We start from the raw sequence: 18,033 nt of genomic DNA, 5'->3' as shown, positions 1-18,033 counted from the left end.
CCCTTGGTTCCTTGGCTAAGGCAACATCGCTTTCACTATCACAGAAAATTTCCATTGGCTCTTTAATAGCTGGTACAACTCCAAGGTCTCCAATAAAGTTCTTCAGCCATATCACCTCCTTTGCTTCCTCGCTAGCTGCAATATACTATGATTCGCAAGTTGGATTAGCCACTGTCTCTTGCTTGGAACTCTTTCAAGAAATTGCTCCTCCGTTTAGGGTAAAGACCCAGCCTGACTAAGAGCGGAAATTATCCCTATCAGTCTGAAAGCTATCATCACTATACCCTACAACCCTCAAGTCATCACTCCCACCGAGGGTAAGGACCCAATCCTTAGTCCTCCGTAGGTACTTGAGGATATTCTTACCACAGTCCAGTGTGCCTTGCCAGGGTTCCCCTGATACCTGCTAACCGTGCTCAAGACAAAGGCTACATCAGGTCGAGTACACGTCATAGCATACATGATCGATCCTACAGCTGAAGCATAAGGAAATCGACTCATTTCTGCTATCTCAGCCTCAGTACTAGGGCTTTGTGTCTTACTCAATCTGGCGTTACTCTGGATGGGTAACTCTCCTTTCTTGGAGTCCTGCATGCTGAATCTCTTCAGCACCTTATCCAAGTAGGTACTCCGACTAAGTCCTATTAGTCTTTTACTTCGGTCTCTCAAGATCCTTATCCCTAGAATATAGGCAGCTTCTCCTAGGTCCTTCATAGAGAAACACTTCCCAAGCCAGGACTTAACTTCCTGCAGAGTAGGGATGTCATTTCCTATGAGTAGTATGTCATCCACATACAATACCAAAAAGCTAACTATACTCCCACTAGCCTTGACATATATACAAGATTCATATTCACTCCTTGAAAAAGCCAAATTCCTTGACTTTCTCATCAAAGAAAAGATTCCATCTGCGAGGTGCTTGCTTTAACCCATAAATGGATTTCTCAAGCTTACACACTCTGTTAGGGTACTCTGTATTGACAAAACCCTCTGCCTGACTCATGTAGACATCCTCAGCCAACTTTCCATTAAGGAAAGCAGTTTTGACATCCATTTGCCATATTTCATAGTCATGAAATGCGGCTATGGCTAACAGAACCCTAATAGACTTAATCTTGGCCACTAGAGAAAAGGTCTCATCATAATCAACTCCCGGAGTTTGTGAAAAACCCTTTGCGACCAGTCGTGCCTTATAAGTGTGTACTTTACCATCCATGTTGGTCTTATTCTTGAAGATCCATTTGCACCCTACTATCTTACAACCTGGTACATTCTCAACCAAGTTCCAAACTTGATTGTCATACATGGACTGTATTTCGCTGTCCATTGCCTCTTTCCACTTGGCTGACTCAGGGCCTGCCATGGCTTCCGAGTAACTGTTAGGTTCATCCAGACCTGTCAGTGTCTCATCACTGATAAGTGTATCACCTTCCGCAGTAATATGGAATCCATAGTAATGCTCAGGTGCATTCCTAACCCTTGTCGAACGCCTCAGAGGTACAGACTTGTCAATTGGCTCAACAGGAGTTTCCTCCTCAAGTTGGGTGCTAGGGTTTGAAGTTCCTTCACCGCTTGACTCTTGAATCTCTTCAAGGTCAACTTGCCTCCCACTGTTTCCTTGTCTTATGAACTCTCTTTCTCTAAAGAAAGCCCTCCTATCTACAAAAACCACATTTTCACTAGGTCTGTAGAAGAGGTAACCAAAGGATTGTTGTGGGTAGCCGATGAAAATACACCGCTCGCTTCGAGGTTCGAGCTTATCATGAGTCTCACGTCTCACGAAAGCCTCGCAACCCCAAATCTTGATGTGGTCTAGTTTGGGTATTTACCAGTCCACATCTTATGAGGAGTTTTGGCAACTTTCTTTGTAGGGACTAGATTAAGGATATGGGCGGCAGTCTCTAAGGCATACCCCCGAAATGAGATTAGTAGCGAAGCTCGACTCATCATGGAACGAACCATATCCAACAAGGTTCGATTACGCCTCTCAGCCACACCATTCCACTACGGTGTCCTGGGAGGTGTCAATTGTGAGACAATCCCACATTCCCTAAGATAGTCAAGGAACTCTGAACTAAGATACTCACCACCTCGATCGGATCGAAGCATCTTAATGTTCCTGTCCAATTGATTCTCGACTTCCTGTTTAAATTCCTTAAACTTTTCGAAAGTCTCTGACTTATGCTTGATTAAGTAGACATATCCATACCTATTGTAATCATCAGTAAAAGTCAAATAATCACGATTAGCATGCCTTGTGGCATGTTTGAAGGGCCCACACACGTCCGTCTGTACAAGATCCAACAAACCTTCACCCCCTCTCACAGGAACCTGTGAAGGGTGACTTTGTTATTTTTCCAAGTAAGATTGAATCGCAACTGTCATCTGACTTTAGGTCAAATGACTCCAAGACTCCATCCTTTTGGAGTTGGCCTATGCGTTTCTTGCTTATATGTCCAAGACAACAATGCCATAATGATGCTTTATCCAAGTTATTATTATTAACAGAATCAATACAAAATACATTATTTCCTAAGTTATCAACCACTGATACAGTTTCATACACGCCATCACAAGGTAATGCTTTAAAATAAAGAACATTATTAAAGAAACCATTAATCGAACCAACTTCATTATCAAATGAAAAGGTGAAACCTTGTTTATACAATGCATGAAAGGAAATAATATTTCTTGCCATTTCTGGCGAATAACAACACTTATTCAAATCTAAACTAAACCCACTACTTAGCGATAAAGTATAAACTCCAATCTTGGTGACAGGTAAAGCTTTCCTATTCCCCATGATTAAGTTTATTCTTCCTTGCTCCACATTCTCACTTCTTCTTAGTCCCTGCAAATCAGAACAAATATGAATACCACAACCGGTATCAAGGACCCAAGAGTTAGAATGGGGTGAGTTATTAGATAAGATAGTGTAAATACTTGCATGGTTGGGTTTAATTTTCCAATCCTTCACATCTTGCTGGTATTTTGGGGAGTTCCGCTTCCAATGTGATTTTTCATGGCAATAGAAGCATTCAGCCTCTTTTGGGTCAGAAGAAGGAGTGACGAAACCTTTCTTGGTTCCACTTGAAGAAGAGCCATCAAGGGTCCTAGCCTTAGTACCCTTCGAAGAGCTTTTTCTCTTCTTCCCTCGACTTTTCCCGATTGCCAAAACTGGGGCGGAGTTTGGAGTAGGAGTATTAACAACCGACTTCCCCTTAAGACCTGTTTTTGCGGTCTTGAGAAGACCCTGAAGTTTTTTGAGTGTGACCTCTTCCTTATTCATGTGATAAGTCATGCAGAATTGATCATAGCACGATGGTAAGGAGTGTAAAATGATATCTATTGCAAGCTCCTTAGGGAAGTTCACATTAAGCTTCAGCAACCGATCCACATACCTTTGCATTTTCTGCATGTGGCTTGTGACGGATTCCCCGTCCTTCATCATGGTTGCTATCATGGAGCAGATGATTTCATACCTCTCTTGTCGTGCACTTTGATGGTAACTTTCCATCAGATCTTGGTGCATTTCAAAAGGGTAGAAGTCCTCATAGGACTTTTGGAGTTCCGCTGTCATCGTGGCCATCATGATGCATGCCACTTTGGTAGCATCCTTTTCATGTGCCTGGAAGTCAGCGATCTCCTGGGGAGTTACAGTGGTCTTATCAATCTCCTTAAGCTCCTTGTCGAGGACATATTCTTTGTCCTCGTAGCGGGTAATCATCCTGATGTTTCTGATCCATTCATTGAAGTTGGATCCATCAAAAGTGACTTTCCCACACAAGTTCATAAGGGTAAAGGAGCCATTAGGATTAGAGCCAGAAGCAACATTGTTTGAAGACATCTGAAGGAAGAGGACAAGATTAGTTTAGATATTAAGAGAGTCCTTAATAAAACAGTCAAATGTAATATTAAGTCTAGGATCCAATCACAATATATTATAACTTAGAAGAGGTATGCTGTAATCCAAGCTATAACATATTTGAAAGGTAGGTGAATGACGATTCACCAATTTCCACCATGAAAAACGAAATATTAAATATTAGGTTTTTGATTGGTTCTTAGAAATTCCTAGATTCTTTTGAGATTCAATGAACTTTTCAAAGGCATGTTTCAATCTCGAGTATGCCCTCCAAGTTTTGTGACTGGGATACCGAGGATCACAAAACGAGGTGTGAAGTAACCATGAAAATCACTTGGTACCCTTAAAGTTTATCACTTAATCGATGTGTCGGTAAACCACACACGCTCCACTGATACTATGATAAACCTTAAGTCACCCTTTGCCTACCTTGTTAAGTCCAAGTTAGTGTGTCGGTTAACCACACACGCTCCACCAACGACTTAAACAAAGTGTAAAGTGTAATTTCATGGATTAGCACCTTATTCACATTTTTCCTAAAGTAACTAAGATTGGGAATTTAATAAAAGCATTTAGTTACTTTAATATATTCATCATACTTTTAATGAGAATTTATAAGTCCTTGTCCTACCCATTCGGCTAACGACCCTCCACCGATCAAGGAAGCGGTGGGTGAGAGTGGACACTCATTAAGTTGCCATTTTATAGGCAACAACCTTATACCCCCCCCCCCCCCTTATAGACCGGCTTTGTGAATGAGGCGTACTAGCGGTAAGACGACTTGCTCTTATACATACATACATACATACATATATATATATATATATATATATATATATATATATATATATATATATATATATTATTAACTTATAATATTATAAAGTATAAGGGTTGAATTTTAACTTTTAAAATTATAAGGGTTGGAACTAAAGTTTTCAATCAAGACTTTACTTGTTCCAAAACTTGAGGGCAAGTTTTGTAAAATTTCAAAACTTTTCATTTCTTGTAACTTATGAGTTAATAGAGTATTAAAAATGAAGACCATTTTTATAACTCATGTGTTCTTTTAATGGCTTTTAACAAAGTGACTTTTGGTTTTCCAAAACTTGAGGACAAGTTATGGACTCCATTAAAACACATAATGATCAAGAATTAAACAACCAAGTAGGTTACAAATAATTCCTATGATCATCTAATCTTCATAAGTTCAAGAATATGAATATTAACATTTTTCAAGAATCAAAAATTACACTTAAAACTTTGTAATTTTGATAATTGTCATTGTAAATGGATTAGAATGAACATTACACCATCTAAAACAAGTTTTCAAGTACCAAAACAATTTAGGGTAATGTTTCTAGTCCATTTCCAGCAATAAAACTCGAAAATCTGCATTCTAAGGCTCCTACTCGTCGAGTGCACGAACCTACTCGGCGAGTAGGATGAATTTACACATGAGCTCGGCGAGTCCCCCCATGGACTCGGCGAGTTCATCAGGCAGATTGCACAATATCGACTTTTTTCAACAATTTTGCACAAATAACAAACAAACAAGCCTAGGCTCTGATACCACTGATGGGTTTTGAACATTCTAACACTTCCTAAGTGTAAATGCAACCCTAATAACCTTGGATCTATGTTTGTCTAATTATCATGCAAAGTTGAATTCCAAGGTTATATTCCTATCTAGCATACATGGGGAACAATTTTTAACTTGAACGAAAGATAGAATATCTTACCTTGTTGTTGCTTATGATCCTTGAAACCTTGTGAGCCTAGCACCCCAAGTGTGATGCCTCAAATGCTTCACACAACACCAAATGCTCTTGGAAAGACTTTTGAGAGAACACACACTTCTTAAAATCGGCCTAGCCCTCTTGTTTCATACGTGTAGCCGATTTTCGTGGAGAATAAGATTCTTATATAGTGTTGACACATCTAGGGTTACACCATGTAAACCCTAATGTGTCATGACTCTTCATTTCCATGACTCATGGGTTTGTAACTCCTGTGGAGCATCCTATGGGTGGAACCCAACTTGATAATCCATGGAGCCTCTTAGCCCACTATACAAGATATGGATGATTTACATAATCAACCCATATATTTAATTAATTATCTTTCGATCACTTAATTAATTCTAAATTAATTCTTGATCAAAATAATTAAACAATATTATTAATATATTAGAACTTATAATATATTAATAATCTCCAAGTGTTATTTCTCTCATTTAGTCTATCCAATTTCATGGTGCCATGTAACCCAAATGGACCATGCCGGATCGGGTCAAGTACTTACCAGAAATAGTTATAGACTTAGACACCTTATCCAACAAGTGTAACATAATAAAACAGTCATCGGAGTACAATCCCAAAATCATCATATTACAGAAACGTGGGTGGATGCATTGCGATTTACTTTCCATAAGTAAACTTACTCGAGAGTCACAGAGACAGCTAGCAAGCTACATACAAATGGGCCTATCCCTTCCTGATCCATGGGCCTAGCCCAACATACAAATGGGCCTAGCCCGTCATATAATGGAACTAGCCTAACATATCATGAAAGAGTCACAAAGACAACTAGCATAACATATCTGTGTGGTTTGGTGTTTGTGCGTTCGACCCACGGGTATAGTGAGGAGACTCACCTCAAACCAAGATAACCGAACACACAAGCTGTTGCTGCCGAAATCCTCACACTAAATATAACCATATTTTCCCTTATCAATAGTTAAGATAAATTCCCAAAATCCAAGGCCCAAACAATACTCTATCCTCCTAAGGGTAAAAGACCATTTTACCCTTCCCATAACTGGTCCAACATCTCATAGCCCACAACCTAAAAGGTTCAAGGCCCAAAATGAACACCCTGGGGAGTACGCCAGACATACCAGAAACGTACGCCCCGGGTACTCACCATCGAAGCACAACATATGCCCTGTCGATAAACACACATTACGCTGAGCGTACTACTATGTACACCCAACGTACTTATCAGAGACCCAAAATCGATAATAAGTTCTTATTGGGTTAAGTCTAGAACATCTAAACATAGATCTGACACTTAAGGGGTGTCTTAAGTCATAAAGTTCCTAACTTTATAAATTTGCATGGCTTAATGTAGTCCAAACCATGATCTAAGCTTCCTAATCTTCATAAAAGGTCACTAATACTTGCATGAAGTTGTAAAATCCCACAAGATGACATTTTTATGCACCCACGACATAAAAAATGCTAAGATCCAACATTCTAAGCTCTAGGAGTAGCTCATACTCAAAAGGATGACTCTAAGGACCAAAATGAACCCAAAACATACCCTAGACTAGATCTAGCACATAGAGTCATCAAGTTAGAAACTTATACCTCCTGGAAGTTGATGAATATGATTAGAGCTTGGATCCACAAGCTCTAATCCAAGCAATGCTTCTAACAAGATATCCTTTTTCTCCAAAGAACATCCAAATCACACCTAAAACCTCAAGAATGTTCAAATGAAGGATAGGGTTTCGAATCTAGGGTTTAATGAGATGGAAGTTGAGGATAAGAGGGTTTGGAGTTGAGTTAAGGCCATTAAATAGGGTTAAAGACCCTAAATTAGGGTTTGCATCTGGCTAAAGTACGCTCAACATACTCCTAGTACACACAGCGTACTCCATAAGGCACCCACAATCATCCTGCCTAGTACGTCCAACGTACTTCTATGTATGCCCAACATACTAGGCTTAGCCCTTAAACCTCTAAACTTCCGAAAGCCATAACTTCTTCGTTCTATGTCTGATTTCGATAATCATTATATCCACGGAAAGGTAATGAAAAGCTCTACACTTTTATCAACTCACTCTTGCCTTAAAACTTTCCGAACTTAAATCCAAAAGTCATAAAAGGCCCGAACTACCACTTTACGATTATACCCTTGGTCTCCAAAACACAAACTGAACTCTCGGATCACATAATCTATATTTTCCCCACCCAAAGGGGTCTAAACCTCTCTTTCCCTAAGTCCCCAATTCTTATGATGACTGATCTTCGGGTCACAGCCCCAAATTAGGAAACGATTCAAAACAGGGTGTTACAACTCTCCCCCACTTAAATTATATTTCGTCCTTGAAATCACTCCTTACCATCCTCCTGGAACCCCAACACTCCGACCAGTTCCTCTTGAATCCCTGATCTGCCGAAAATATTGACTCATACCCCTAACGACCCTTCAATTCTACCAACGAACCCCAACTTCAACTGAACGCATGCACCCTAAGGGTAAACAAATTATTAACCCATTAATTGCCAAACCAGCACCTTTCTAAACTACGAAACATCCATTTTTATCCTGAACTGTCTAGCTGATACTGTTGGCCGACAGATTCCTTAACCATAACTTGCTAATGAAAATATCCTTATATATATATATATATATATATATATATATATATATATATATATATATATATATATATATATATATATACACACACACACACACCACGATGACTCCCGATGCGAATTCCTACAATTTGACAACCCGGTACATAACCCATATCTCGAGATCCAAGGATTTATACTTGCATTTCACCCAAAATATTTTGATTCCATGGAGACCTTCCACTAAGCTGAGGTATAAAATCCCCAATCAACCGTCGAGGCTGACAGTCTTGCACCTTGCCCGACCATCAGGCTCCTACTAAGAGTCTAACTAATAACAACTACCCTAGCCTATGCATCGCACGAATGTCAATCACTAGCCATAGAGTCGCCCCACTCTAAATGTAATCCAAAATCTTGCTCCAACCAATCTCCACCCGGTCTCACCTGCACTATCAAATCCATACGGGCCTCACCCATAGGTCTCATCCAATCTGCACAACCAAACGGGCGATGCCCACAGGTCTTACCCAATCAAGTGCTATACAGGCCTAACCTCGCTTTAGACCCAATGGTCCTCTTCTCATAACAAGGAGAAATTCTTCGACAACACTGTCTGCCTTGCCCAAGGCATGCACTGATCTTACTTCAGCACGACGACCACTCCTTCAATGGCCTACTTCACTCTAGTGAATGCTATGACTACATCACAGACTTACAACACTTCCTTGATAGCCTATCATCCTTGTGTACGCTACAACTGCCCCGTAGTCTTACAACACTTCCATATTGCCATGGTCTCAACCCATGGTCTTACTCTCCATCTACCATACCATCCCATAATCAATCATGAGTCAAACCATAATTTCTTTATCTCAATCAGGTGTTAAGGTCATGCTTCAAACCCCAAAGCTTTCATTAGACAAGAAAAGGCAGAGAGGCACTAACACATCCCTCAACTTAGATCCATCCATGTGTTTTCCATACATTCCAATGAATGCGCCGACAAGATGCTGGAAATCTTCCGAACTCCCACCTCACGCAACCTCAATCCAGACGACCACTTTAGTCGTCTTCTCTCTCGACTAGGATGTGAAAGTCTCCCTAGCTCCACACCTGATACCATCCCCGAAAATTCAAGCCCCCTGAATTTAATTATACCGTGTCATCCTCACTAAAAACAACGAATAATAAATGCCCCTGCCGGAACGGACTAATCACCAACCCAAAATCCCACTTACCAAGGGATTTATGCGTTCTAATTGCCTTTCACCGACATAATTTCCATATTTCTTTGAAACTTCCACTGTCTGAACAAGCCCACACGACCGCCATCATTATTTGTTTGCTACCGCTCCTTCCCTAGTAATGGTAGCGATCAAACCCAAAAGTCCTTCCATAAACAACTATCATTCCTAATAAGCAACGCTAACATTTCTGAACTTTGACTCCACTGATGAACTAATCATGCTAATTCGTCTAGTGATCTTCCAAGTGATACACCCGAATTTTTTCCACCAACAAACCAGAACAACAACCAGAAAAACTAAAAATCCAGTTTAACAAGATGTGCTCCACTCATTACACTCGACATGCAAAATGACATACGAAAATCCTCGATAATATAAACCAGGCAACAAAAGAGAACTAAACCAAGGATACTACCTACACATACCATCACATGATTCCAAAACACATTTATATATACGGATAAAAGGCATGAATAAAACAAAAGATAACATACCCGCGATAACATCCGGTGAAACTCTGGCCTCCCCTGACCGACACTTTAATGCTTGGCTCCTTGCTATTGGGGCTTTTGCCCTGCCCTCATGACCATCAGTGATCCTCAAAGCAACTAGAGCACGTGCACTCACTGCTCCACCCCTTAACATCGGACATTCGGCCTTCTTCTGGCCCACCTGTTGCAATAAAAACACATCGGAACCGATCGATGGGAGCAATATCTGCTAAAATGACCCATCTGAACACACCTGGTTGCTGTTTGTCGGACTAAGTAGTTCGAAAATTATAAATTTTTGAAATTTATGGTTATTTGAGTGTTTTTGGAAAAGATTTGTTAATATGTAATATCACTTTATAAGATGTGATCATCCGGGTGATTATGCCCAACTTTAAATATGTTTATATTGATAAAATAGATAAATAGACACAACTTTCTATTTCTCTAACTTTAATATATAAATGCAATCGCATCGATCTCATACATTTTCTTAAATCATATTTTATAATCCAACCATCAAAGGCAATTTGTGATGTATCAAATTTATTTGTTTTTCATTTTTATTGTATTTATCGATCTAAAAGTAAAGATAAATAAAATTTGAAAACTAAAACAATTTTTTTGACTGTTTCTTAAAATTTCAACATACAAAGCTAGTGGTTGAATTGGAACTCATTTGAAAATGAAATTTAAGAACGTATTCTCTAAAGCATCGAAGATTTTTCTTTGAAAAATCTTAACTCAAAATAAGGAATCAGATGCCTCCGTAGCATAGTGGTAGTGCGTTCGCTTCGTAAGCGAAAGGTCGCGAGTTCGATCCTCGCCGGGGGCTTTTTTAAATTTTATTCCCTCGGCCTTTATATCATTTTGAATCTTCCTGACCCGATGATGTCTCAATAGGAATCAATTAATTGGTTTCATGAACTCTTCTTTTAAAACTCACTTCAAGCTCTATTTTCTCTTCTTTAATTACTAGTATTTCTCTTTCATTCTTTTTCTTGGAACCACACACTTCATTATATTAGAAATCTAAACAAAAACATATGTGTTCAACTACGGCACAATGGATGATAATTGATAAAGATGATGCTTAAGTTGTTACAAGACTACGTGATCTTGCCTTTGTAGTTGCTTTATGGTATGTTTGTGGTTCAGGCGCTACATAATTGTAAGGGAGTTTCATTATGTATTTTGATTAGTTATGGTGATCAACAAAGTGGCATTCTACTTTTTATATCTCATTTGCTTTTAGTTTTTGCCACAATGCAAAACAATATTGATAACCAATGACACAAATGTGTTGAAGAAGCGGTGTGGAAGCTTATGGAACAGTTACCTCATGGAGTCTGAAAGTTTATCACTTGTTATTCGGATTTTCCATGCAATTCGACTTATCATGCACACATTATATGTGTAATGGTTTGATTTTACCTCTATTTAGCTTTTGGTTAACTTCATCACTTGTTATCCTCTATTTGTGACATGTTACTTTGATTTGGGGTATATACATCGGTGAGTGGCCTTTTTGTTTAGAATGGCATAAATAAATAAACACACATAAAAAAGAAAAAAGAAAAAAGAAAAAAGAACTAGCAAAAAGCTAGAAATGAAGGTTCAACCAACATTATAATAAGGTTAAAATTGGGGTTTTAAGCCACAACACTCAATTGAGATGAAACTTAGACCTACTAGAACACCAAATAAAAGAATGAGAAACTATATCATTAAAAACAAGACTTCTTTTTGGAAGCTTATTACAAAAAATGGTCTTATTTCTAAACATCCAAATGTACCACTAAGTGATAAAAAAAACACCTTTAAGAACCTACTTAACTTTCTTCTTCAATTTGACAAAATCAAACCACGACTTTCAGTCTTCAATAGATTGAAAAAAATAAGCGTCCAAATCCCACCAAGCCAAAATCTTTTGGAGCACTGCCTTAGCAAAAAGGCAAGAGAACAAAAGATGATTGACCTCTTCAACCATAAGATCACAACGAGACACAAAATCCTAGGAACATCCATACCCTTTTTAGACAAGTTTACCTGAGTAGGTAACCTATCCAAAAATATTCTCCAGCATAACACATTAACTTTAATAGGAACCACCCTCACCCATCTAGAAGCCAAAGAAGTCGATCCAAGATAAATCAAGTCTATCCAATGATGAGTAGAACAGAGTGTGAACTCACCCGAAACTTCAAGATCCCAAACTCATCTATTAGGAAAAGAAGTAAAGTTTATTAACTCCAAGCAAGAACTAAGACTAGTAGTTTGCTCACTTTCAGCGCCACCCAAGCAAGGACAACGGAAAGAATCAAACCACGAGATAACATCAAACTTGACAACTACCGAAGCATTCTTGTTTAGCTCTAAAGCATATAAACGAGGGAACCGACCCTTAAGAGTAATATCACCAATCCACACATCCGTTCAAAACAAAGAATCAGCACCATTTCCAATCAACTTCTTATAGTTTGCAAATAAATCTATCTTTTTTTCCGCAAATCAAACATAACAGATAAAATAACAACCCAAACGAAGGATCGTTTAGGAAGAATCATATGACCTAAACAATCACTATTTCCATAAATCACCTTAATAACACAAACCCATAACGCATCTGGATTAGATAAAAACCTCCAAATCCACGTAAAAAGAAACGCTTTGTTTAGTGCAAAGAAACTACCAACATCCAAACCCCATTTTCTTTCGCCGCTAGCACCTTATTCCAAGAAATCTAAGCAATTTTTCATTATGTATTTTGATTAGTTATGAAATAACCATAGTATATCTTTATATGCAAGAAAGTGCAAGTGGAGGAGGATTTTTATACTTTAATGATTGCAATTGATAGTTTGTGTGTTTACTATATTTTATGGTTATTATTTGAGTTTGGAATATATGTCAAAGTAAATTATATAATATTCTTTATGTTGTATTTTTATTGTTAGTGTAAAGGAATTAGGCCGCATATTAATAGAATTTTTATTATGTGAAACAAAAGTCCTAAAAATTAAATGAATAACAGCGCATTTGCATTAAAAAATAGAAAATGTGGCTTTGACTTGAAAAAAGTATTGTATTAGTCATAAAAATCATGAACACAACTTGGTAAAGAAAAAAAAAATCTTTTATTGAAAAAAAGTTTGGGTAACTGTTACACACAAAAACCTCACATTAATCCTATACAAATAATGTAAACTATAAATGTCTCTCACTAACATGTGTATGAGTCAATAACACCGTGACCAAGATTGTAGAACTTGTTACTCGGTACCTTTTCGGCCGACTACCGAGTAGCGAGTACTCGGAGAGTACTCGGATTCGGTAATTCATGTAGAAATATTTTTTGAGAAATTATATATGTCAAAATTATAAGTTAAAATCATAAATTGATTGAAATATATAACAAAATTAGATATATGTGAGTATATAAAGCTAAAAAGACATATAGTGGTATCATTTCGTGAATAATTGCTGAAAATTTAAGATACATATATAATAATAATCACATGTATGTGTTAAATAATAAATCATTAAGTATATTATACATATTAATCACCGAGTTGACAGTGTTTTACAACACTATGCAGTTTAGTAAGAGACCGATCGGGGAGTACTCGGGATTCTGTAACTCGAATCGGTAAGGAGCCAAGTAGCGAATACTCGGAGAAGTAATCAGACAGCTCGGCATGTTTTACAACACTGACTATGACTAAGATTAATGATAATCAAAAGAATATCTTACACCAATATGAACAATATGGCGTAATAAGTACGGAGAGAAATCTTAGGGTTTGTTCAAGATGGAAGTGTCAAATCACTGTCAAAGCAACGATATATCCTAGCATATTTACATCCTAGTCTCTTCATTTTGTAAGCTAACAACTTAAGCAGATAAGAACTTTTTTTATGCTCCACTACCCTTTAGCTTTTCACTCTTTACTTTTTGTCTCTTCAGCCTTATTTAAAATTACAAAGTAGCTACCATCTATAAAACCAAACATACCAAATTAGATAATCTTCTATTAGTCTTAAGTTTATGATTGATTAATACTAAGAAATATCAATATTTCTTAATAAATACTAAGAAATATCCATATTTCTTAATTGTTAGCATCATGAAATTTAAAAGGGAAAATGTCATATTAGCTCAACGAACTTATCACGTTTGTCCGATTTGGTCACAAAAGTTATTTTTCTGCGTAATAGATCAATAAACTTGCATATTTGTTGTCAATTACACCATTTTAAGAGTTGTGAAGGGGTCATTCTGTTTTCTTTTGCTGATTTGGCATTTTATTAAATAATGATTTTATTTTGTCAAGGTCATCTATACAATCTTATGAGGCCCACAATAAAATTAGGTCTTTTTCTTCCAAACAAGGCGCGTTCATCTGATGAACTCCAATTACCCATCTTCTCTCAGAAATCAATCGGTAGTCACCAAAAATCTCAACTCATTCACTTTCTTTTCCCCCTTCTTTTTCTCTTCTGAATCGCTGGACCATCGGAGCAGAGGCCATGTCGGTGCTTCATCGTCGGGAGCTTTACTTGAACTGTAACGGAGCAGCAACCGAGACGAATTTATGGGATGCAACTTGGGGTTTTAGTCAGAAGCTACGAAAATGGAGACAAAATCATAAGGAGAAGAAGCAAATCGAGGTGGAAAGTAAGATGATGTGATTGTCTCCGTCTCCTTGCAACCCAAAACTACCGACGATTACCAACATCGACTTAATTAGATGTAACTTCACTCAACGATCCAACAAAAGCCCCTTCAAAACTAATTGATTTTGTTGGTCGAATATGGATCTGCAACGAAAGTATCAACTCATTCACTTTCTTTTCCCTTTCTTTTTCTCTTTTGAATCACCGGACCAGAGGCCATGTCAGTGCTTCATCGTCGATAAGTTTATGTAATTTGTTGGATCATTAAGAGCACTATGTGTGGGCAACTAGATGTAACATCATTTTGGTGCCACATCACATGTCACATCATCAATGATGTTATAACACCAAGTGGGGAAATGGTGACCATGTTGTATCTTGTTATGACACCAACTTTTTTTTTCCATTTTATAATTTATTTTTTATTTTTTTTTTTTCGAATTTTTTTTAATTTAGACAAATATTTTTAAAATATAACATAATAAATAAAACATAATGTTTAAAAATTATAAATAACATATAATAATTTTTAAAGATTAAAATTAAGATAGAGATTAAATTACACATACCATCCAAATTCAAATGTATATATATATATATATATATATATATATATATAACATCCAAATTTAAAAAAAATACAACATTATTCGTTATCGTTATTATTACCATAGAATATATAATCCGCCAAGCCCTCTCGAAGTTGTCTGTGTTTATTTGCGTCCTGAATGTCAACAACGCGATGCAAATAGTCTGTTGTTCCTGGTTGAAACTGAACGTGTCTGGGCTCCGTTGGCATATAGTGTGCAATATTTCGCCCTTTATCTTCTACTACCATGTTATGCATTATGATACATGCATACATGATATATCGTAGAGTTTCTAAATCCAATGGTCGTGCTGCATGTTCGACTATATGCCACTTCGCCTTCAACACTCCAAAAGCACGTTCCACATCCTTACGTGCTTTTTCTTGTCTTCTCTTAAAAAAATTGTCTCGTTCTTCAACCAGGCGGCGGAACGCCTTCACGAATGTAGAATACTGAGGATATATTTCATCTGTAAGGTAATATCCATATTTGTATTCATTTCCATTCACTGTGAAAGGAGCATCCGAGGCCTTTCCATTCAAAAGATCGTCGAATATTGGCGACTGATCAAGAACGTTGAAGTCGTTGTTGAAACCCGCAACCCCAAAAAATGCATGCCAAATCCATAAATCTTAAGAAGCAACAGCCTCTAAAACCAACGAAGGTGATCCGTGATGACCACTTGTGTATTGCCATTTCCATGCTACCGGACAATTTTTCCATTTCCAGTGTGTGCAATCAATGCTTCCGAACATTCCGAGAAACCCATGGCGTTCTTCATGCGCTGCATACAATTCTTGCAAATCATGCAATGAAGGTTTCCGCAAATACACGTCTCCAAATGTTTCAACAACACCCCTTGACAATGTATACAAACTCTCCCTTGCGGTTCTTTCGGACATTCTCATATAGTTGTCCATGGTGTCGGGTGACTCCCCCATAGCCATCAAACGAATGGCCGCATCACATTTCTGCAAAGTTGTAAACCCTCGTCTACCTCTAGCATCATATCTCAATTGGAAAAATTCATACCTAAACATATATTAACTACAGTTTAAAAATATATTGTATATGTTGTAAAATTAAAGAAACATGTACTGAATTTTTTTTGTATAAAAGTATAGTAAAGAAGCGATACCGGCTTTCCAAGGCGTTGGCGATCCGTAGGAACACATCCCTACTCAAACGAAATCTTCTTTTGAAGTCTTTCGACCCATATACACAATTATCTGCAAAGTAATCGCGATATAGATGTCATTTTCCTTCCTCAGGATTTCTATTTAACATCGCACGTCTTGTTAGTAGCGGGGCTGGTTCTGGTTGTAGCAGCTCGTTATTATAATACTGATATATCATCCTGAAGAATATATCGTCATCGGATTCATCGGACGAGTCGAAAGGATCCATAAACTTTTTTTTGAAGATAATTGAGATTTATAGAGAGAAAGATAGAAGTTATGTGTTTAAAAAATTGTTTAGATATAATAGGTATTTATAAAGGGAAAAGATAATTAATTTTAAAGTTTTTTTTCTATTAAAATAACCGTTTTCAAACGGTTTAAAATCATAACGTTCCATTTTTACTCGTTTCATCCGGTCGAGACAGCAACGAGCAACAACGAGATTGGGGGGGGGGGGGGGGTGCAGCTCGTCGTAACGCTGTTGAGGGGTGCCACCTCATCCGCGTTTCTTCTCTTTGGACCCGTACCGCATGTTCTAAGAATGTTGATCATCTGTTCTTCCATTTACCGCCATGTACAAGCATGAGGTGGAGGTACTGTAACAAGGATTTATGATAACGAAATATACAAAATCATGGTGTTTTTTAGATCCTTCAAATACAAGTTTTCATTACTGAAATCTGAGTTGGGTTTTGCTATTTAATGAGTTTTCTTGTTGTTCCTCTTCAATTCTCGAAGCTATTTCTCACGATATGCAAGTGAGTTTTGTTTATAATGTATTTGAATCGCAAATGTGAGTGTGACTAAGCATACACATAAGATCCCAGTGAATTAAATATGTGTTTATGTGGCACCAAAACCTACTATAATGGGTTAAGTATCTAAAATAACAGAGTGGAGTTTGTTAGCTTAATATACAAAAAGAATAATTGAATGAGTTTTTAAAACAATCATGATCTTCCTTTAAAAAAAATGTTGCCTTACATTGGAGGAAACCTTGCATTTTGTAAATAAAAGTTGTTGGCGATTTTTATATTAACTTGTCATATTGGAATTTATATAAATATCAAAGGAGACTCAGATCTAATTTCAAATAAGGTGATGTATTGTATACTTACACAAAGCTAGTTTGATCCCAAATATAAAGATTGAAAGAAGAAAATAAAGATAAAATTAATAAAAATTCAATTTTAGGACTGGAGCCCGACAGGCGACAGCTCCACCATTGGACAGCCCATGTTGCCACGGGTAGCCCAAGGTGCCGGACAACTTTGAATTTTTTGATGTCCAAAAAGTTGTTCTAAACTATTTTAGTCCTCTATTTCGTCTTTATCCAAAAATTGGATAGTATGAGATATATTCATAATACGACAATTTTTTTTTTCCTTTTTTTTGTAACTCCAACGAATTTAAATAATACTGCACAACTCTAATACGTTATTTTGTGATTAAAAATGGAATTGTTTCTTGTCGATTATCATCTTTAATAAATAAAGATTTTTTTGCCACATGTCATATTCTCATTTATTTTGTCATATATAATTTTATGATTATTTTAAATTAATTTTTATTCCATGTAATTTTATGGTTTTTTCATTTTATTAAATTGTAG

General features: G+C 37.1%; 1 protein-coding gene and 1 non-coding gene across 2 annotated transcripts; one reads left to right on the top strand and one right to left on the bottom strand.

Moving 5' to 3' along the window:
• The first annotated feature begins 10,736 nt into the window (after positions 1-10,736).
• On the top strand, positions 10,737-10,808 carry TRNAT-CGU (transfer RNA threonine (anticodon CGU)). The gene has a single exon. It is a non-coding gene; the product is annotated as a tRNA-Thr (tRNA).
• A 4,488-nt stretch (positions 10,809-15,296) lies between these two features.
• Positions 15,297-16,181, bottom strand: LOC111879095 (uncharacterized). The gene is made up of 2 exons (XM_023875571.1): positions 15,897-16,181; positions 15,297-15,803 (listed from the first exon to the last, which is right to left on the bottom strand). Exons 1-2 carry the CDS (start codon positions 16,179-16,181, stop codon positions 15,297-15,299), a joined length of 792 nt encoding a protein of 263 aa, XP_023731339.1.
• Positions 16,182-18,033: the final 1,852 nt, after the last annotated feature.

This window comes from Lactuca sativa, chromosome 3 (assembly GCF_002870075.4).
Source record: "Lactuca sativa cultivar Salinas chromosome 3, Lsat_Salinas_v11, whole genome shotgun sequence".
Lineage (NCBI taxonomy): Eukaryota > Viridiplantae > Streptophyta > Magnoliopsida > Asterales > Asteraceae > Lactuca > Lactuca sativa.
The sequence above is the reverse complement of the archived record's forward strand: the minus strand, read 5'-3'. Positions and strand labels throughout refer to the sequence as shown.

Coding starts and splice junctions, on each gene's coding strand:
- LOC111879095 (XM_023875571.1), bottom strand. CDS start 16,181: ATGGGGGAGTCACCCGACACCATGGACAACTATATGAGAATGTCCGAA. Junction 15,804..15,896: donor ATCACGGATCACCTTCGTTG/GTTTTAGAGGCT, acceptor GTTCTTGATCAG/TCGCCAATATTCGACGATCT.